The sequence below is a fragment of the Natator depressus genome, chromosome 14 (assembly GCF_965152275.1).
Source record: "Natator depressus isolate rNatDep1 chromosome 14, rNatDep2.hap1, whole genome shotgun sequence".
NCBI lineage: Eukaryota > Metazoa > Chordata > Testudines > Cheloniidae > Natator > Natator depressus.
This window is the reverse complement of record NC_134247.1, coordinates 34,893,553-34,912,170: the sequence shown is the minus strand read 5'-3', so window position 1 is coordinate 34,912,170 and position 18,618 is coordinate 34,893,553. Positions and strand designations below refer to the sequence as shown.

At 45.3% G+C, this 18,618-nt stretch overlaps 2 protein-coding genes across 2 annotated transcripts in view; one reads left to right on the top strand and one right to left on the bottom strand.

Annotated features, from left to right (window-relative positions):
• Nucleotides 1-18,618, top strand: part of LOC141998857 (E3 ubiquitin-protein ligase TRIM21-like) — a 302,786-nt gene that overhangs the window by 45,503 nt on the left and 238,665 nt on the right. The gene's annotated exons all lie outside the window — the stretch shown is intronic.
• Nucleotides 341-18,618, bottom strand: part of LOC141998748 (olfactory receptor 2AP1-like) — a 34,406-nt gene continuing 16,128 nt past the window's right edge. Inside the window, exon 2 of the mRNA XM_074971748.1 lies at nucleotides 341-1,384. Coding sequence (XP_074827849.1) covers nucleotides 446-1,384 — 939 coding nt within the window. The 3' untranslated portion in view covers nucleotides 341-445. The remainder of the gene's footprint in view (nucleotides 1,385-18,618) is intronic.

The following is an 18,618-nucleotide window of genomic DNA, read 5'->3' as shown; positions in this document are numbered from 1 at the left end:
AAGAGTGGGAAGTCCAGTACAATCTTCCCAGATATAAACTTATGGAGCTTTTGGGAATCCAGGAGATCAAGGAGAGAGAAAATATTTGAACCAGCTAATTCCACCCACAGGGATCTGAGGCCAGTGCCAAGTAAAACGTGGCATTTTCCCAACTCAGAGAGAGCAGAGAAATAGGTGAAACATGTATCTGAAATCTCAAATGTCACCATGTGGAGTATAGAGTGCAAGACAGTAAGGTTTCCAATTAAGGCAGTAGCAAGTATCAGCTTTAGCCATGAATGGGAATGTCATCATCCCAAAATGTAGTATGTCCTCACCTTCCCCAAAGCAGTTCCCATTGGCATGAGCTAGGGCCCTACTAGATGTAAACTTTTCTTGCTCATTGAGCCACATAGATTCCTTCACAGATCAGTGACTCCATCTGAATTCATTTGAGCAACATATATTAACTGATGACTTTCCTCAGGGCCTCCTTCACCTCTTTGTTTCGCAGGCTGTAGATGAGGGGGTTGACCAGGGGAATCAGGACTGTGTAGAAGACAGAGAACACTTTGTTCAGGGCTATCGGTGTATTGGTTTTTGGTAGCAGATACACAGTCATTAGGCTCCCATAGAAAACTGTAACCACAATGAGGTGAGAGGAGCAGGTGGAAAAGGCCTTTTGTCTCCCGGTGGTGGAAGGGATTCTCAGGATAGTAGCAATGATACAAACATAGGATGTCACAGTTAATAGAAATGGGCAAGGCGAGTCGAGGGTGGTGAGTATGAAAGCCACCAGTGTGATCGTGCTGGTGTCACTGCAGGAGAATTTTAGCATTGGAGAAAAATCGCAAAAGAAATGGTCAATTTCACTGGGGCCACAGAATGTTAATTGTGACATAAAACACATCATTATTACACAAGTTAGGAATCCGCTTATCCAAGACCCACCTACTAGCAGGAGGCACAACCTGCTGTTCATCAGGGCTGCATAATGCAGGGGTTTGCATATCGCTAAATATCGATCATAAGACATTGCTGCTAGGAGATAGCATTCTGTAGCTGCCAAAAAACCAAAGCAATACAACTGTGCAAAACAGCCACTGACGGAAATGGTTCTGTCTCCAGTCAGGAGATTGGCCAGCATCCTAGGCAGGATGGCGGAGGTGTAGCAGGTCTCCAGGCAGGACAAGTTCCCCAGGAAGAAGTACATGGGGGTGTGAAGGTGCTGATCAGCCACAACTAGCGCAATGATGAGGATATTCCCGGACATGGTCACAATGTAGATCACTAGGAAAACCAGGAAGAGAAGGATCTGCAGTTCAGGGAGATCCCCAAACCCCAGGAGGATGAATTCTGTGATGACCGTTCGATTGTCCTCTTCTGCTTTCTCTATGAGGTGCATCTAGGTACAAATAAAAATACTAAAACTCAGAGGTGGGACTTTCAAAGGCACAAACATCCCATCAACTTAAGCAAGGGCAGAAGGACAGATATCCAGAGGCATTTAGGCACCCAAAGTTGCAGATAGACGCCTAGTGGGATTTTCAACAGTATTTAGGCAACCTAGATTTTTAAAGCTATTTAGGTGCTGTGGCACTCAGCATCACAATGCCCAAGCCTAACTCACTTTTTTCCAGATTTAGGCACCAAGGAGTTTTCATTCTATTGACAGCCAATGGGATTTAGACTCCTCCATGCCTATATCCCTTTTGAAAATGGAATTTAGGCTCCTCAATCAGTTAGGCATTGTTGCAACACTGAGCTCAGCAACCCCAAATAACTTCAAAAATCTGGGCCTGAGGGCTTTGCTGAATCAGGACCTTAATTCAAGCTAAGCAGAGCCTCGAAGGATCTGCTGTTCCTCAAAGGATGGTAGCCACTGGGAAGTTTTAGACCACACTAAAAAGGTCAGCAGAGCTAAGAGAGAGTAAATGAATTGCTTTAACAATAACGATTTTGCAGCCTTTCCTCACATGAATAAATCCACGAGGTCTAATTCTGATCTCACAAACTGTTTTTTTGCAATATTAACTTCTGCCAGAGATCCTCCCATTTTACAGCTGCCCAGGTGAGGTCAGAACCAGGAGCTGTAAATTCCGTGTACATGTACATCCTACATGCTATGTATTTTATTTTTAAATAACTGACTGGCTGCACTGAATATATATTATTGTTATTATTATTATTTTATTTTAATGGGAATTGGGGGTCCAAATTCCTTAAGTGGGATAGACAGAGGAGTAGGTGTGGTTGATCTACTTTGTAATCTGGAAGAACACTGCAAAGAGATGATACAGTGCTCAATGCCTCCCGACAGCTCCTGAGAGCCCTCAGCTGACACTCCGGTCAGTGGAGGAAAGGCTCTGCTGAAGACAGCCAGCAGCTACAGGGTCAGGAACATGCACAGAACTTCCACTTTATGGGAAAATCCAGAAGGACATTTTGAAAACAACTGAGGAAAGGAGTGAGAATCCATGTGAAAGAGGTGAGTTGTCAGGGAGACAGAAAGGCATGCAAGCCCTGTCTTAAGGGGTGGGGGATGGGAGATAAAAGCTATGAGAATTGCCCTGGGTACTGTTATGCTCACAGCATACAAACAGGGAAGTTAGATTAATACATCAAATACTCTCTCTGGAAGGTTGCAACGGAACATGACTTTATTGCATAAAATCCAAAACCCTAATGCACAAGAACCAAAACCTGAGAGAGAAAAAGCAGGCTGCTCCCAAGAGCAGAGACACCCAACTCACCCAACATTGCTCTAGGCTGGCTCTTTCCAGACTGACTGCTGAAAAACACTGATCTCATGCTTCCCTACAGAGCCCCCTGGTCTGCAAGCAGGACCAGGAGAACCCTTGAGAGTTTAAAGTGAGAGCATATAATTTTAACACAGTTTTCAATACACCACAGATGCCATAGAAAGAGACGGAAAGATACAGGCAAAGAGAGAGAGAGACCGACAGGCACAGAGAGACACATGCAGACAGACAGAGAGACATCAGACAGATAGAGGGAGATGTGTGAAACACCCCTATTTAACATTAGAGCTGACGGATTATTTTTCCTTCACAGAAATGTTTGACTTTTTGTGAAAAAAATTGACAATCAAAATGTTGTGGCTGAAAACTGAAAATTTTCCACCAGAAGCTGAAAGCTTTTGATTTTTGACCCAATATTTTTCAGTTTTTGGCTGAAAAGTTTTTGGGGTTTGGCCAATTTTTTTTTTTTTAATGAAAACATGCCATTTTCCAGGGAAAGCAGACACTTTTCATGAAAAATTCTCATTTAATTTGAAAACCCAATTTTCCATAACAAACAAAACAGTTTTGAGAAGAAATTTTCCAGAAGCTCTATTTATCATAAGAAATGTAACACATCCGAAAAGGCAATATAAAAAACCCTCTGCATTCCAATGTTAGAGAAATAAAGAGACAAATTAGTAATACACTAGATCAGTAATGTATCACTGTAACCAATTTCACTCAAACGATCACTGAAACACACCATGTCAGCTGAAATGTGTCCAAGTTATCAGTTAACCAAGGCCTTGTCTACACTACGAAATTAGGTGGAATTTCTCGAAGTCGGTTTTGTAGAAGGTGTTTTTATACAGGCGATTGTGTGTGTACCCACACAAATGCTCTAAGTGCATGTAGTCGGCGGAGTGTGTCCACAGTCCCGAGGCAATTAGAGAAGGTGTATCAAGCCACAGCCTGGCCATGAGCCACCTGAGCACAAGAATTGATTTTCCTTATGGAATTACAGAGCAGCTGATTTTGCACAGACACACCCCTGGAACCCCGACCTGAGATATTCTATCTACTACCCAAGATCCATAAACCTGGAAATCCTGGGTTCCCCATCATCTCAGGCATTGGCACCCTGACAGCAGGATTGTCTGGCTATGTAGACTCCCTCCTCAGGCCCTACGCTACCGGCACTCCCAGCTACCTTCGAGACACCACTGACTTCCTGAGGAAACTACAATCCATCGGTGATCTTCCTGATAACACCATCCTGGCCACTATGGATGTAGAAGCCCTCTACACCAACATTCCACACAAAGATGGACTACAAGCCGTCAAGAACACTATCCCCGATAATGTCACGGCTAACCTGGTGGCTCAACTTTGTGACTTTGTCCTTACCCATAACTATTTTACATTTGGGGACAATATATACCTTCAAATCAGTGGCACTGCTATGGGTACCCACATGGCCCCACAGTATGCCAACATTTTTATGGCTGACTTAGAACAACACTTCCTCAGCTCTCATCCCCTAACGCCCCTACTCTACTTGCACTACATTGATCACATCTTCATCATCTGGACCCATGGAAAAGAAGCCCTTGAGGAATTCCACCATGATTTCAACAATTTCCATCCCAGCATCAACCTCAGCCTGGTCCAGTCCACACAAGAGATCCACTTCCTGGACACTACAGTGCTAATAAACGATGGCCACATAAACACCACCCTATACCGGAAACCTACTGACCGCTATTCCTACCTACATGCCTCCAGCTTTCACCCTGACCACACCACACGATCCACTGTCTACAGCCAAGCTCTGCGATACAACCGCATTTGCTCCAACCCCTCAGACAGAGACAAACACCTACAAGATCTCTATCAAGCATTCTTACAACTACAGTACCCACCTGCGGAAGTGAAGAAACAGACTGATAGAGCCAGAAGAGTTCCCAGAAGTCACCTACTACAGGACAGGCCTAACAAAGAAAATAACAGAACGCCACTAGCCATCACCTTCAGCCCCCAACTAAAACCTCTCCAACGCATTATCAAGGATCTACAACCTATCCTGAAGGACGACCCATCACTCTCACAGATCTTGGGAGACAGGCCAGTCCTTGCCTACAGACAGCCCCCCAACCTGAAGCGAATATTCACCAGCAACCACATGCCACACACCAGAACCACTAACCCGGGAACCTATCCTTGCAACAAAGCCCTTTGCCAACTGTGCCCACATATCTATTCAGGGGACACCATCACAGGGCCTGATAACATCAGCCACACTATCAGAGGCTCATTCACCTGCACATCTGCCAATGTGATATATGCCATCATGTGCCAGGAATGCCCCTCTGCCATGTACATTGGTCAAACTGGACACTCTCTACATAAAAGAATAAATGGACACAAATCAGATGTCAAGAATTATAACATTCATAAACCAGTCGGAGAACACTTCAATCTCCCTGGTCACGCAATTACAGACATGAAAGTTGCGATATTACAACAGAAAAACTTCAGAAACAGACTTCAACGAGAGACTGCTGAATTGGAATTAATTTGCAAATTGGATACAATTAACTTAGGCTTGAATAGAGACTGGGAATGGTTGATTCATTATAAAAAGTAATCTATTTCCCCTTGTTTATTCCCCTCCCTCCCCCGCAACTGTTCCTCAGACGTTCTTGTTAAATCCTGGATTTGTGCTGGAAATGGCCCACCTTGATTATCATACACATTGTAAGGAGAGTGATCACTTTAGATAAGCTATTACCAGCAGGAGAGTGGGGTGGGGGGAGAGAAAACCTTTTGTAGTGATAAACACCCATTTTTTCATGGTCTGTGTGTATAAAAACATCTTCTGTATTTTCCACAGCATGCATCCGATGAAGTGAGCTGTAGCTCACGAAAGCTTATGCTCAAATAAATTGGTTAGTCTCTAAGGTGCCACAAGTACTCCTTTTCTTTTTGCGAATACAGACTAACACGGCTGTTACTCTGAAATATTCACCCAGTCACTATATCTCATCCACAGCATAAAAAGGGGCTTGGAAAACAACAGTGGGCTGAAAAGCAAGGGCAAAATTTCATAGAGAGGACTCAAATGCAGGCAATCAAAGAAACACTGAAACACCCTGTCTGGGACAGGATAGAATGGGAAATGCTCAGAAACCAAAAGAAAGAGAGATAGACAGACAAAGAGATTGATCCTTTGTATTTCAAGCGTTTTCCTAGTAGTACACTGCATGGTCTACAGTCCTTAACCAGCCTTCACGCAGTGAAAATTCCCATGCACCGAGAACAATGGAAGTGTGTTGGTTACAGACTGAGCAAAACCGTCGTATCTGAGCACCTCACAGTCCTTAATGTATTTATCCTCACAACGCCACAGTGAGATTGGAAAAGGGTTTTGTGCCCATTGTACAGATGGAGAACTGAGGCCCAGAGGGCCAGGTTTGATAAGGTGCTTAGTGCCTAAAAATGCAGATCAGTGCCCAGTGAGATTTTACAAAGTCCTTGATCAGGCTCAGTGCCTAACTCCCATTGATGCCACAGGGGGTTAGGTTCCTAACCTTCTTAGATGCTTTTCAGCATCCCACCTGGTGCCCATCTACATCGTTTGGTGCCTCAACACCTTTAAAAATCTGGCCCTAAGCAATTCCCCCAAAGGCCCCCCCCCAGGGAGCCTGCAGGAGAGCAGAGAATTGACCCCAGGTGTCCAACATCCCAGATTAGCCCCCTATCCAAATCTATCCATAGCTATAGCTCACCACATTATTCAGGTTTCAGAGTAACAGTCGTGTTAGTCTGTATTCGCAAAAAGAAAAGGAGTACTTGTGGCACCTTAGAAACTAACCAATTTATTTGAGCATAAGCTTTCGTGAGCTACAGCTCACTTCATCGGATGCATACTGTGGAAAGTGTAGAAGATCTTATTATATACACACAAAGCATGAAAAAATACCTCCTCCCACCCCACTCTCCTGCTGGTAATAGCTTATCTAAAGTGATCACTCTCCTTACAATGTGTATGATAATCAAGTTGGGCCATTTCCAGCACAAATCCAGGTCCTCTCACCCCCCCCCACACCCAAACTCACTCTCCTGCTGGTAATAGCTTATCTAAAGTGACCACTCTCCTTACAATGTGTATGATAATCAAGGTGGGCCATTTCCAACACAAATCCAGGTTTTCTCACACACACCCCCCCCGCCTTTTACACACACACAGACTCACTCTCCTGCTGGTAATAGCTTATCCAAAGTGACCACTCTCCCTACATTGTGTATGATAATCAAGGTGGGCCATTTCCAGCACAAATCCAGGGTTTAACATGAACGTCGGGGGGGGGGGGGGTAGGAAAAAACAAGGGGAAATAGGCTACCTTGCATAATGACTAAGCCACTCCCAGTCTCTATTCAAGCAATTACAAAATGATCTCTTATGACAGTGAGTTCCAGGAGACAAATACACATTGTGTAAAAAGAAAATCTTTCGTGTCTGAGTGTTAAAGGTGTTGCCTGTTAAGTTGATTGGGTGACTCTTGATTTGGAGGTGCACCTGATGGAGTTTCTCTGTCCCATTCATTAGTCCTTAATGTCCCGCATGTCCCACCTTGTTCATCTCCTCTTTAAATTAAACTCTCCGAGCCTTTTCTGAGGCTGGGATATTCAAAGGGACCTAAAGAAATTAGGCACAGTTGAAAATCAAGGGGATTTGGTCACCTGACTCCCTTGAAATTCCCAGTCCCCTTAAACTCTGCCCATCCATGCATCTGCTTCTCTTCTCACCCTCTGCTCTGTTCCCAGCCCCATGCAGCAAATGGGAAAAGAAGAGACAGCTCTGAGACAGCAGGTGCAGCTCAGGAGCCTGCATGCCAGAGCCAGCAGAGCGGGGCGTGAGCGCGCGCTCCTCATGCGAGTGCCTGAGACACTGAGAGCGCGACACTGACCAGCAGCGCAGCTGGGAAACTGCCTCTGCCCAGCACCCTGCCCCGTGCACAAAGGGAACGCCCCCAACAGCCACACACAGACCCCTCTCCCTTTCCTTCCCTCCTCGGCGCCCTGAGACACACACGAACCCCGCTGCACTCTGCAGCCCAGCTGAAGCGTGAGAGTGTCTGGGCCTGGATTTCGTGCAGCACCCCTGGTGCAACAGAACAGCTGGAACTCAATGCTCCCAGCCACGCTCTGCAGTGTCGCAGCTCAGCCCTGTTGGGGGCAGGGCTGAGGCATATCAGGGGCAGAGTAGGAAGTGAGAGGGAGCAGGATATGCACAGCTGCGGTGTGCGCCTGAGAGAGGCTCATTCCCACTACGGCACCGTTTCCTCCCTATGTGAGATCCCCAGGATCTGACTAAGGGCTTGTCTAAATGGAGAGTCAGATCGTGGCAAGCTGGGGGGTGAATCTACAGCGCACTAGCCTGCCACGTACTAACACGCTGTGTGGACCCTGCTCCAGTGCACTAAACATTCCCACGTGCGCATTGACCTACCCCCATTTCAAACAGCGCTCGGGCAAAGGCCACTAGGGGACTTTTAGTGCTTGATAGCGGGGTCCACGCAGCCCCTTACTGCAGAGCAACCTACAGCACGGTAGATTTCCACCCCAGCTTGCCACGCACTAACTCCCTGTGTGGACAAACCCCAGGAATTTCAGATTTACCTTTAATCCTCAGCAAGAAGTGGTGAGCTCTCTGTCGACGCCGAGTGGGTGTGGGGATCAGGATCTGGTTTCCACTTCCATGCTGCTCCCCTCCATGTCTCCTGCTCTCAGAGCTTGTCTACAGGGTGGGGTAGTGCACTCAAGAGCAATGGGATTTCTAAAGGGCACCAACGTGTGGCTCGTGAACGGGCTCGTGTAGACTCTTGCTGGCGCCCACTGAAAGGTCCTTTGTGCACGACACATTGGGACACTTTAGAATTAACACCCCGCTGTTGTGCACAAGCGCCCCATATGGACAAGCCCTCATTTGCTCTGCAAAGACATCTGCCTTCTACTGCTGCACTGGGCTGGCTCTTGATTTCTTTCTTGATGCACACACCTGTGTATATTACAAGGGACCTCCATGCCTCCTGCTCTGGAGCCTTCCAGGGTTTATAGGGGTAAGCAGCCTCACGCTGGCTCAGGCAGCTGTTGGGATCTCCGCTGAGGCTGCTGCTAATGATCCCTTTGAAAGTGCCCTCAGGAGGGAATTCAATGCTATGGTGCTTGTTAAGACAGTGTAAACACCAAGGCCATTGACGACTGAGGCCTGGTCTACACTACAGAGTTCGGTGAATGCAAGGCATTTTACGTTGACCTAACTATTGAAGCGTTTACACTTAAATTTCACTCCCGCCGACGTAACTGCCCCGCTACGCCAACTTAATAACCCCACCTCCACAAGCGGCGTAGAGTCAAGGTCGATGTGGTTAGTGTCAATGTAAACACTGCATTGCTTATCTCGACTGTAACTGGCTTTCAGGAGCCTTCCCGCAATGCCCCACACTGACGGTGCAATCCGTGCACATGCTGCTGGTGAGATCATGCACCGCCGACACAAGGAGCAAAGTGCAGACACGCACAAGTGATGTAATTACTGTGGCGGCTGTATGCCGATGTCAGTTAGGTCGGCTTAATTTTGTAGTGTAGACATGTCCTGAGTTAGAGAAAAATGAGTTCCTTAGGATTTGGCCCGTAGAAGTTATTCTTTGCTGACCGTCTGGGCTAGATTGCCTATTCCGGGATGAATTAACAGGATTGTTGTATGTAAGACCTGGGAGGTAATTTTTCTGCTCTACTCGGCACTGGTGAGGCCTCAGCTGGAGTAGTGTGTCCAGTTCTGGGCACTGCACTTTAAGAGGGATGTGGAAAAATTAGACACAGTCCAGAGGAGATCAACAAAAATGATAAAGAGCTTTAGAAAACCTGACCTGTGAGGAAAGGTAGAAAAAATCGGGCCTATTTAGTCTAGAGAAGAGAAGGGTAGGGGGGCTGTGATAACAGGCTTCAGAGCTGTACCAGGTTGTTAGAAAGAGGGTGATGATCCATTGTTCTCCATGTGCACCAAGGGTAGGACAAGAAGGAAACTATAACAAAACATGCCGAGGAGTGGGGAGGAGCACTGTGGAATCACAGAGCAACTGTGTGGCCCAGTGGAGAAACTATTGGATTGAGACTATTCCCAGATCTGCGACTGTCCTGTTGGATGGCCATGGGCAACTCACCTCACCTCTCTGTGCCTCAGTTTCCCATCTGTAAAATGGGGATAATAATGTCAAGCTCTTGGCGATCTGCTGATGAAAAGCACAATATAAAAACTAGGTCTTTTGATTATTACCGAGCCACAGTAGTACATCAACTGCAAACCTAGGTGAGAACGACAGCTGTCTAAACAGCCAGTAACTCCCGCCAACAAACATTGCTCCTTCTGTTTAAAAAACTAGGAAATAAAATGTCACAAAAAACCTTTGTTAATGCAGAGTTAAGGTGCCCCGTGATAGCTAGGGCCCTTCCGAAAGGCTGAATTCAACAAAACTCTGACTTCTGAGAACCAGGAAATACAGAGAGAAGATAAATGCCCACACAACCTTAACACTGCCCTATTTGTGCGAAACCCCAAGATACCCACACCACACACTCCCACTCTACCGTGTCACTGCAGTGGGCAGGCGCTCCCTGCCCTGGCCCTATGTTCAAACACTGATCCCACTCCCCCAAGAGAATACCACACTTGTAAAGTGTAACGGCCACTTCACACCCTTTTCCAGCCCCTGAGTTGCTGAAGTCAGGGGAGAGTATTGTCACACTTTTCAAGACCACCTGGCTCACTCATGCCATCCCTGATGACGGGGGAAGAAGAGCTGTCAGGCTGTCTGGAGTGGCTGAAGAGCACGGGTACCAACCTCAGGGCAGACAGTTCAGAAGCAGGGCACAACCCCCACACTGGCTGTGAGTTCTAGACGTAGATTTCACCAACCAAGTATCCAGTGGATCAATCCTTAAGAACTACAACCTTAACATGGAGTCACAGACAGTCCCCTTGGGCACTCCAGTCTGTCTTGCCACCCAGGTGAGCCTGCCTTTGCAATAGATGGCCCCTTACACCAAAAATCACAATATTCAGGTTATTCCCAGTCCCAAAGGACCAGTCACTTACCCCAGGTCAATTGCACTTTAGATATTACACCAAAGGTGATTCTTGTAGCCAATCCTATAGTAAACTACCTAAGGATTTATTAGCTAAGAAAAACAAACATATCTATTCAGGGGACACCATCACAGGGCCTAATCACATCAGCCACACTATCAGAGGCTCGTTCACCTGCACATCTACCAATGTGATCTATGCCATCATGTGCCAGCAATGCCCCTCTGCCATGTACATTGGTCAAACTGGACAGTCTCTACGTAAAAGAATAAATGGACATGAATCAGATGTCAAGAATTATAACCTTCAAAAACCAGTCGGAGAACACTTCAATCTCTTTGGTCACTCGATTGCAGACCTAAAAGTGACAATGCTTCAACAAAAAAACTTCAAAAACAGACTCCAACGAGAGACTGCTGAATTGGAATTAATTTGCAAATTGGATACAATTAACTTAGGCTTGAATAAAGACTGGGAGTGGATGGGTCATTACACAAAGTAAAACTATTTCCCCATGTTTACTCCCCCCCAGCACTGTTCCTCACACGTTCTTGTCAACTGCTGGAAATGGCCCACCTTGATTATCACTACAAAATGTCCCCCCCTCCCGCTCTCCTGTTGGTAATAGCTCACCTTACCTGATCACTCTTGTTACAGTGTGTATGGTAACACCCATTGTTTCATGTTCTCTATGTATATAAAATCTCCCCACTGTATTTTCCACTGCATGTATCCAGTGAAGTGAGCTGTAGCTCACAAAAGCTTATGCTCAAATAAATTGGTTAGTCTCTAAGGTGCCACAAGTACTCCTTTTCTTTCTACAAGGGAAGAGGCAATTCTTGATTTAGTCCCAAGTAGAGCACAAGATCTGGTCCAGGTGGGTAAATATAGATGAACTGCTCAGTTACAGTGACCATAATGTAATTAAATATAAACTTCCTTGTAGGGGAAAACCCCCACAGTAGCATTTAACCTCAAAAAAGGAGAACTACACAAAAATGAGGAGGCTAGTTAAATGAAATTAAAAGGAACAGTCACAAGGGTGAAATGCCTGCCAACTGCATGGAGAGTATTTAAAAACACCATAATAGAGGCTCAAACTAAATTTACCCCCCCTCAAAAAAAAAAGTAAAGAACACCAGAAAAATGGCTAACAGCAAAGTAAAAAAGGCAGTTAGAGACAAAAAGATATCTTTTTACAAATTGGAAGTCAAATACTACTGAGGAAAATAGAAAAGAGCATAAACTCTGGCAAGTCAAGCATAGAAGTATAAGTAAGTGAGGCTAAGAAAGAATCTGAAGAACAACTAGCTAAGGACACAAAAACTAAAAGCAATTTTTTTAAGTACATCAGAAGCAGGAAGCCTGACAAACAGTCAGTGGGGCCACTGGACAATCAAGGTGAGAAAGGAGCACTCAAGGAAAACAAGGCCATTGCGGAGAAGCTAAACAAATTCTTTGCATCAGTCTTTACTGCAGAGGGTGTGAGGGAGCTTCCCACACCTATGCTATTCTTTTTAGGTGACAAATCTGAGGAACTCTCCCAGATTGAGATGTCAATAGAGGAGGTTTGGGAACAAATTGATAAATTAAACAGTAATAAGTCATCAGCACCAGATGGTATTCACCCAAGAATTCTGAAGAAACTTATATGAAATTGCAGAACTACTAACTGTGGTATGTAACCTAGCACTTAAATCAATCTCTGTACCAGATGAATGGAGGGTAACTAATGTAACACCTATTTTTAAAAAAGGCTTCAGAGGCAATCCTGGCAATTACAGGCTGGGAAGCCTAACTTCAGTACCAGGCAAATTGGTTGAAACTATAGTCAAGAACAGAATGATCAGACACACAGATGAACACAACGTGTTGGGGGAAGAACCAACACAGCTTTTGTAAAGGGAAATCATGCCCCCCCAATCTATTAGAATTCTTCGCGGGTGTCAACAAACATGTGGAAAAGGGTGATCCAGTGGATATAGTGTACTTGGACTGTCAGAAAGGCTTTGACAAGGTCCCTCACCAAAGGCTCTCAAACAAAGCAAGCAGAGAGGGGATAAGAGGGAAGGTCCTCCCATGGATCAGTAACTGGTTAAAAAAATAGGAAACAACGGGTAGGAATAAAAGTCAATTTTCACAATGGGGAGCTGTAAATTATGGTTCCTCCCAAAGATCTGTACTGGGACCAGTGTTGCTCAACATATTCATAAATGATCTGGGAAAATGGGTAAATAGTGAAGTGGCAACATTTGCAGATGAGAGAAAATTAGTCAAGAAAGTTAAGTCCAAAGCTAGGAAGGTGCATAGGAATCTGCCCCCAGAAAAGTCTGGAGAAGCAGCTGATAAGTAGTTGAGAAACTGAAGGGCAAGGTCCCTGAAAAAACAATGAGTTCTCAGAGAGAGAGAGAAAGAGAGAGAAAGACAGGAAGCAAGAAGGTGAGGGACAGACAGAGGATGAGTAACAAAGGAGATCTCACAAAACTGGGTGACTGGACAACAAAATGGCAGATGAAATTAATATTGATAAGTGCAAAGCAATGCACACTGGAAAACATAATCCCAATTATGCATACAAAGTGATGGGGTCTAAATTAGCTGGTACCACTGAAGAAAGATCTTGGAGTCATTGTGGATAGTTCCCTGAAAACATCTGCTCCACGTGCAGCAGAAGTCAAAAAAGCGAACGACGTTAGGAACCTTTAGGAAAATGGTAGATAATAAGCCAGTAAATATCTTACTGCCTCTCTATAAATCCATGGTATGCCCACACCTTGAATACTGCATGCAGATGTGGTCGCTCCCTCTCAAAAAAGATATATTGGAATTGGAAAAGGTGCAGAGAAGGGCAACAAAAATGATGAGGGGCATGGAACAGCTTCCGTATGAGGAGAGATTAAAAAGACTGGGACTGTTCAGCTTGGAAAAGAGACGACTAAGGGGGGATAGGAGAGAGGTCTATAAAACTATGACTGGTGTGGAGGAAGTGAGTAAGGAAGTGTTATTTATCCCTTCACATAAAACAAGAACCAGGGGTCACCCAATGAAATGAATAGGCAGCAGGTTTAACACACACATATGGAAGTTCTTCTTCACACAACGCACAGTCAAGCTGTAGAATTCATTGCCAGGGGATGCTGTGAAGGCCAAAAGTATAACTGGGTTCAAAAAAGAATTAGATCAGTTTATGGAGGACAGGTCTATCCATAGCTGTTAGCCAAGATGGTCAGGGACACAACCCCCATGCTCTTGGTGTTCCTAAACCTCTGACTGTCAGAAGCTGGGACTGGATGACAGGGGATGGATCAGTCAATAATTTCCCTGTTCTGTTCATTCCCTCTGAAGCATCTGACACCGGCCACTGCCAGAGACAGGACACTGGGCTAGATGGACCATTAGTCTGACTCAGAGTGGCCATTCTTGTGAGGTTACACTGTTTTAACAAGTAACACAGCATCAATTCTCCTATGGAGGGAACCCAGAGGATCACTGGCAGCAGTCCCAAGGGAGATCCCAACAGCAGCGGCAAGGGCCAGGGGCTGGCTGCTTTCCCTGATAAATACTGCAAGAATCCAGAGCAGGAGACATTAAGGGTTTGTGTGATGCCAACAATCAACCCAGGCAGCGAGAGATGCCCATCCCAGCAGCCACAGGCAGGTGCCTGCCCATGAACTGGGACAAGAAGGCTGACTAACACCAGACCCAGTCACTGGCGACGGGGAGCTCGCTGCTTCATGCGAAGGTTTGAAGGTAAGTGTCACTAGCCTCGGGGCAAATCCTCAGGTCCTTGTCCATATGCAGCCCTTGCTCTGAGACACCCCCCTTGGACAGTGTCCGCACACGCTGGGAGCTCTGCCAGAGTAAGGACTTCAGAGTCGGTTTCTTTGTGGTTCACAGCTAGAAAAACTGATGAATCAGAACAGAGACCCAGCTATCATCTCTGCCCTTACACATCCCTCTGTCTGTCCTCCCCTCACCCTCTTGCTTGCTGGCTGGCTGTCCCCATCTCTCTCTCCCTGACAAATCATTGTTTTCTCAGGGACCTTGGCCTTCAGTTTCTCAGCTACTTATCAGCTGCCTCTCCAGACTTTTCTGGGAGGCAGATACCTGTGCACCATCCGAGCCCAATCCTCAGATGCTTTATGTCTCATGCTGAGTATTTCCTCCCTGCATTTCTGTGGGATTTGAGGGCCCTCAGCATTTCTTGGGCAGTATTGAGCACCCCACAGAAAAAGGGTGTACATTAGAAATGAACTGAATGGAGACTGGATTCCTTACAGATTAGGAGACTTTGCCCAAGCATTTACTGCTCTACCTTAATTTTTTTCCAGAGGATGGGTACTACAGCGGTTAGGGCACCAGCCTGTGACTTAGAAGACCTGGGGTCTCTTCTCTGATCAGCCGCAGCCTCTTTGTATGACCTTGGATAGTCACTCAGTCAATAATTAATATTTAACATTAATCAATAATAGCTGGCAATTCATTATAAGCAGTTTCAGTGTTTCTGGACTAGTCACTAATGGGATATGAATGAGAGGAATCTGAATATGCATCTACTCCAAGGGGTGGTTTCATCTGTGCCTTGGGCACGGCCATTGGCAGAGTCACTTTCCCATCTGTGCTGTTGGTCATTGTCACTCCCTCATCGCAGGCACTGACCTGGTGCAATCTCATTTCTGCCCTTCTCTGGGGAAGCTCATGTGTCTGACCCTCGCCCCCATCATATTGTTAAGCTGGAGCTCAGACTACAGTGGACAAGTAACTCATCTTCAGCTCCCAGCATGATGCTGCGGGGCAAGGGCTGATGCGATCCATGGCTGTATGAACAGGGGAGCAGGGAGGGCATTTCACCTCTGTAAAGAGCACTGGTGACACCGATTCTGGAATACCATGGGCAGCACTGGGGTGCATGTTTTAAAACGGATGTTGAAAGATTGGTGAGGGAGCAGAAAAGAGCCATAAAAACGATTTTCTCCAGCTCTCAAATATCTTCCAGTGAGAGAGAGACTTATAGAGCTCGATGTGTTCAGTTTATCAAAGACGAGATGGAGGTGATTTGATCACAGCGTATCAGCACCTTCCTGGGGAGAAAACACTGGTTATCAAAGGGCTCTTTCGTCGAACAGGGAAAGGCCCAGCTAGAACCAGTGGCTGGAAACTAAAGCCAGACACATTTCAATGAGAAATAAGGCACAGTTTGTTGGCAATGTGTGTGATTATCCATTGGAACAAACTACCGAGGGAAATGATGGATTCTCATCTCTGATATGTTCAAATCAAGACTGGCTGCCTTGCTGGAAGGTACGTCTTAGCCAAACAAGTTATTGAGCTCAGTGCAGGGGTAACAGGGGAAATTCTGTGGTTATTGTTAAGCAGGAGCTCAGACTGGATGATCTAATGACTCATAGACTTTAAGGCCAGAAGGGCCCATCATGATCATCTAGTCTGACCTCCTGCACATCACAGGACACAGAACATCATCCACCCACTCCTGTAATAGACCCCAAACCTCTGGCTGAGTTACTGAAGTCCTCAAATCATGGTTTAAAGACTTCAAGTGACAGAGAATCCACCATTTACACTAGTTTAAACTGGCAAGTGACCTGTGCCCCATGCTGCAGAGGAAGGCGAAAAACCCCCAGGGTCTCTGCCAATCTGACCTGAGGAAAAATTCCTTCCCAACCCCAAATATAGCAATCAGTTAGACCCTGAGCATGTGGGCTAAACCCACCAAGCAGATACCTGGGAAAGAATTCTCTGTAGTAACTCAGAGCCCTCCCCGTCTCGTGCCCCATCACCAGCCACTGGAGATATTTGCTGCTATCAGTTGCAGATCGGCTACATGCTATTGTAGTCAATCTCATCATACCACTCCCTCCATAAACTTGTCAAGCTCAGTCTGGAAGCCAGTTAGGTTTTTTGCCACCACTGCTCCCCTTGGAAGGCTGTTCCAGAACTTCACTCTTGTGATAGTTAGAAACCTTAATCTAATTTCAAGCATAATCTTGTTGATGGCCAGTTTGTATCCATTTGTTCTTGTGTCCACATCGGTACTTAATTTAAATAACTCCTCTCCCTCCTTGGTGTTTATCCCTCTAATGTATTTGTAGAGAGCAATCATATCTCCCCTCAGAGTTCTTTTGGTTAGGCTAAACAAGCTAAGCTCTTTGAGTCTCCTCTCATAAGATAGGTTCTCTATTCCTTGGATCATCCTAGTAGCCCATCTCTGCACCTGTTCCAGTTTGAATTCATCTTTCTTAAACATGGGAGACCAGAACTGCACACAGTATTCCTGATGAGATCTCACCAGTGCCTTGTATGATGGTACTACCACTTCCCTCTCTCTACTGGAAATACCTCACCTGATGCATCCTGGGACTGCATTAGTCTTTTTCACGGCCGCATCACATTAGCAGCTCATGGTCATCCTGTGATCAACCAATACACCCAGGTCTTTCTCCTCCTCTGTTGCTTCCAACTGATACGTCCCCAGTTTATAGCAAAAATTCTTGTTGTTAGTTCCTAAATGCATGACCTTGCACTTTGCACTATTAAATTTCATCCCATTTCGAGTACTCCAGTTTTCAAGGTCATCCAGATCTTCTTATTTGATATTCTGGTCTTCCTCTGCATTGGCAATACCTCCCAACTTTGTGTCATCCGCAAATTTTATTAGCACACTCCCACTTTTTGTGCCAAGGTCAGGAATAAAAATGTTAAATAAGATTGGTCCCAAGACCGATCCTGGATGAACTCCACTAGTAACCTCCCTCCAGCCTGACAGTTCACCTTTCAGTATGACCCATTGTAGTCTCCCCTTTAACCAGTTCCTTCTTCACCTTTCAATTCTCATATTAATCCCGATCTTCTCCAATTTAACTAATAATTTCCCATGTGGAACTGTATCAAATGCTTTACAGAAATCCAGGTAGGTTAAATCTACTGCTATTCCTTTGTCTAGAAAATCAGTTATCTTCTCAAAGAAAGAGATCAGGTTGGTCTGGCACAATTTACCTTTTGTAAAACCATGCTTATTTTATCCCAATTATTGTTTACCTCTAAGTCCTTAAGTACTTTCTCTTTCAAAATTTGTTCTAAGACCTTGCATACAATTGGGGTCAAATTAACAAATCTGTAGTTTCCTGGCTCACTTTTTTCCCCTTTTTTAAATATAGGCAGTATATTTGCAATTCTCCAATCCTAGGATATGATCCCCAAGTTTACAGATTCATTAAATCCTTGCTATTGGGCTTACAATTTCATGTGCCAATTCCTTTAATATTCTTGGATGGAGATTATCCAGGGACTCCAATTTAGTCCCATTAAACTGTTTGAGTTTAGCTTCCACCTTGGACGTGGTAATTTTGACTTCCATATCCTCGTTCCCATTAGCCACCCTGCCACTACCCCTAAGCTCTTCATTAGACTCATTAAAAACTGAGGCAAAGTATTTGTTTAGGTGTTAGGCCATGCCTAGATTATCTTTTATCTCCACCCTCAGTGTTTAGTGGTCCCATTTCTTCTTTCCTTGTTTTCTTCTTATTTATATGGCTATAGAACCTTTTACTATTGGTTTTAATTCCCTTTGCAAGGTCCAACTCCGCTTGCCTTTTGGCATGTTCAGTTTATCCCAACACTTTCTGACCTCCATGAGGTAGCTTTCTTTGCTGAACCATCCCATCTTCCATTCCTTGCAGGCTCTCTGCTTTCTCTTAATCACCTGTTTGAGAAGCTTGCTCGTCTGGG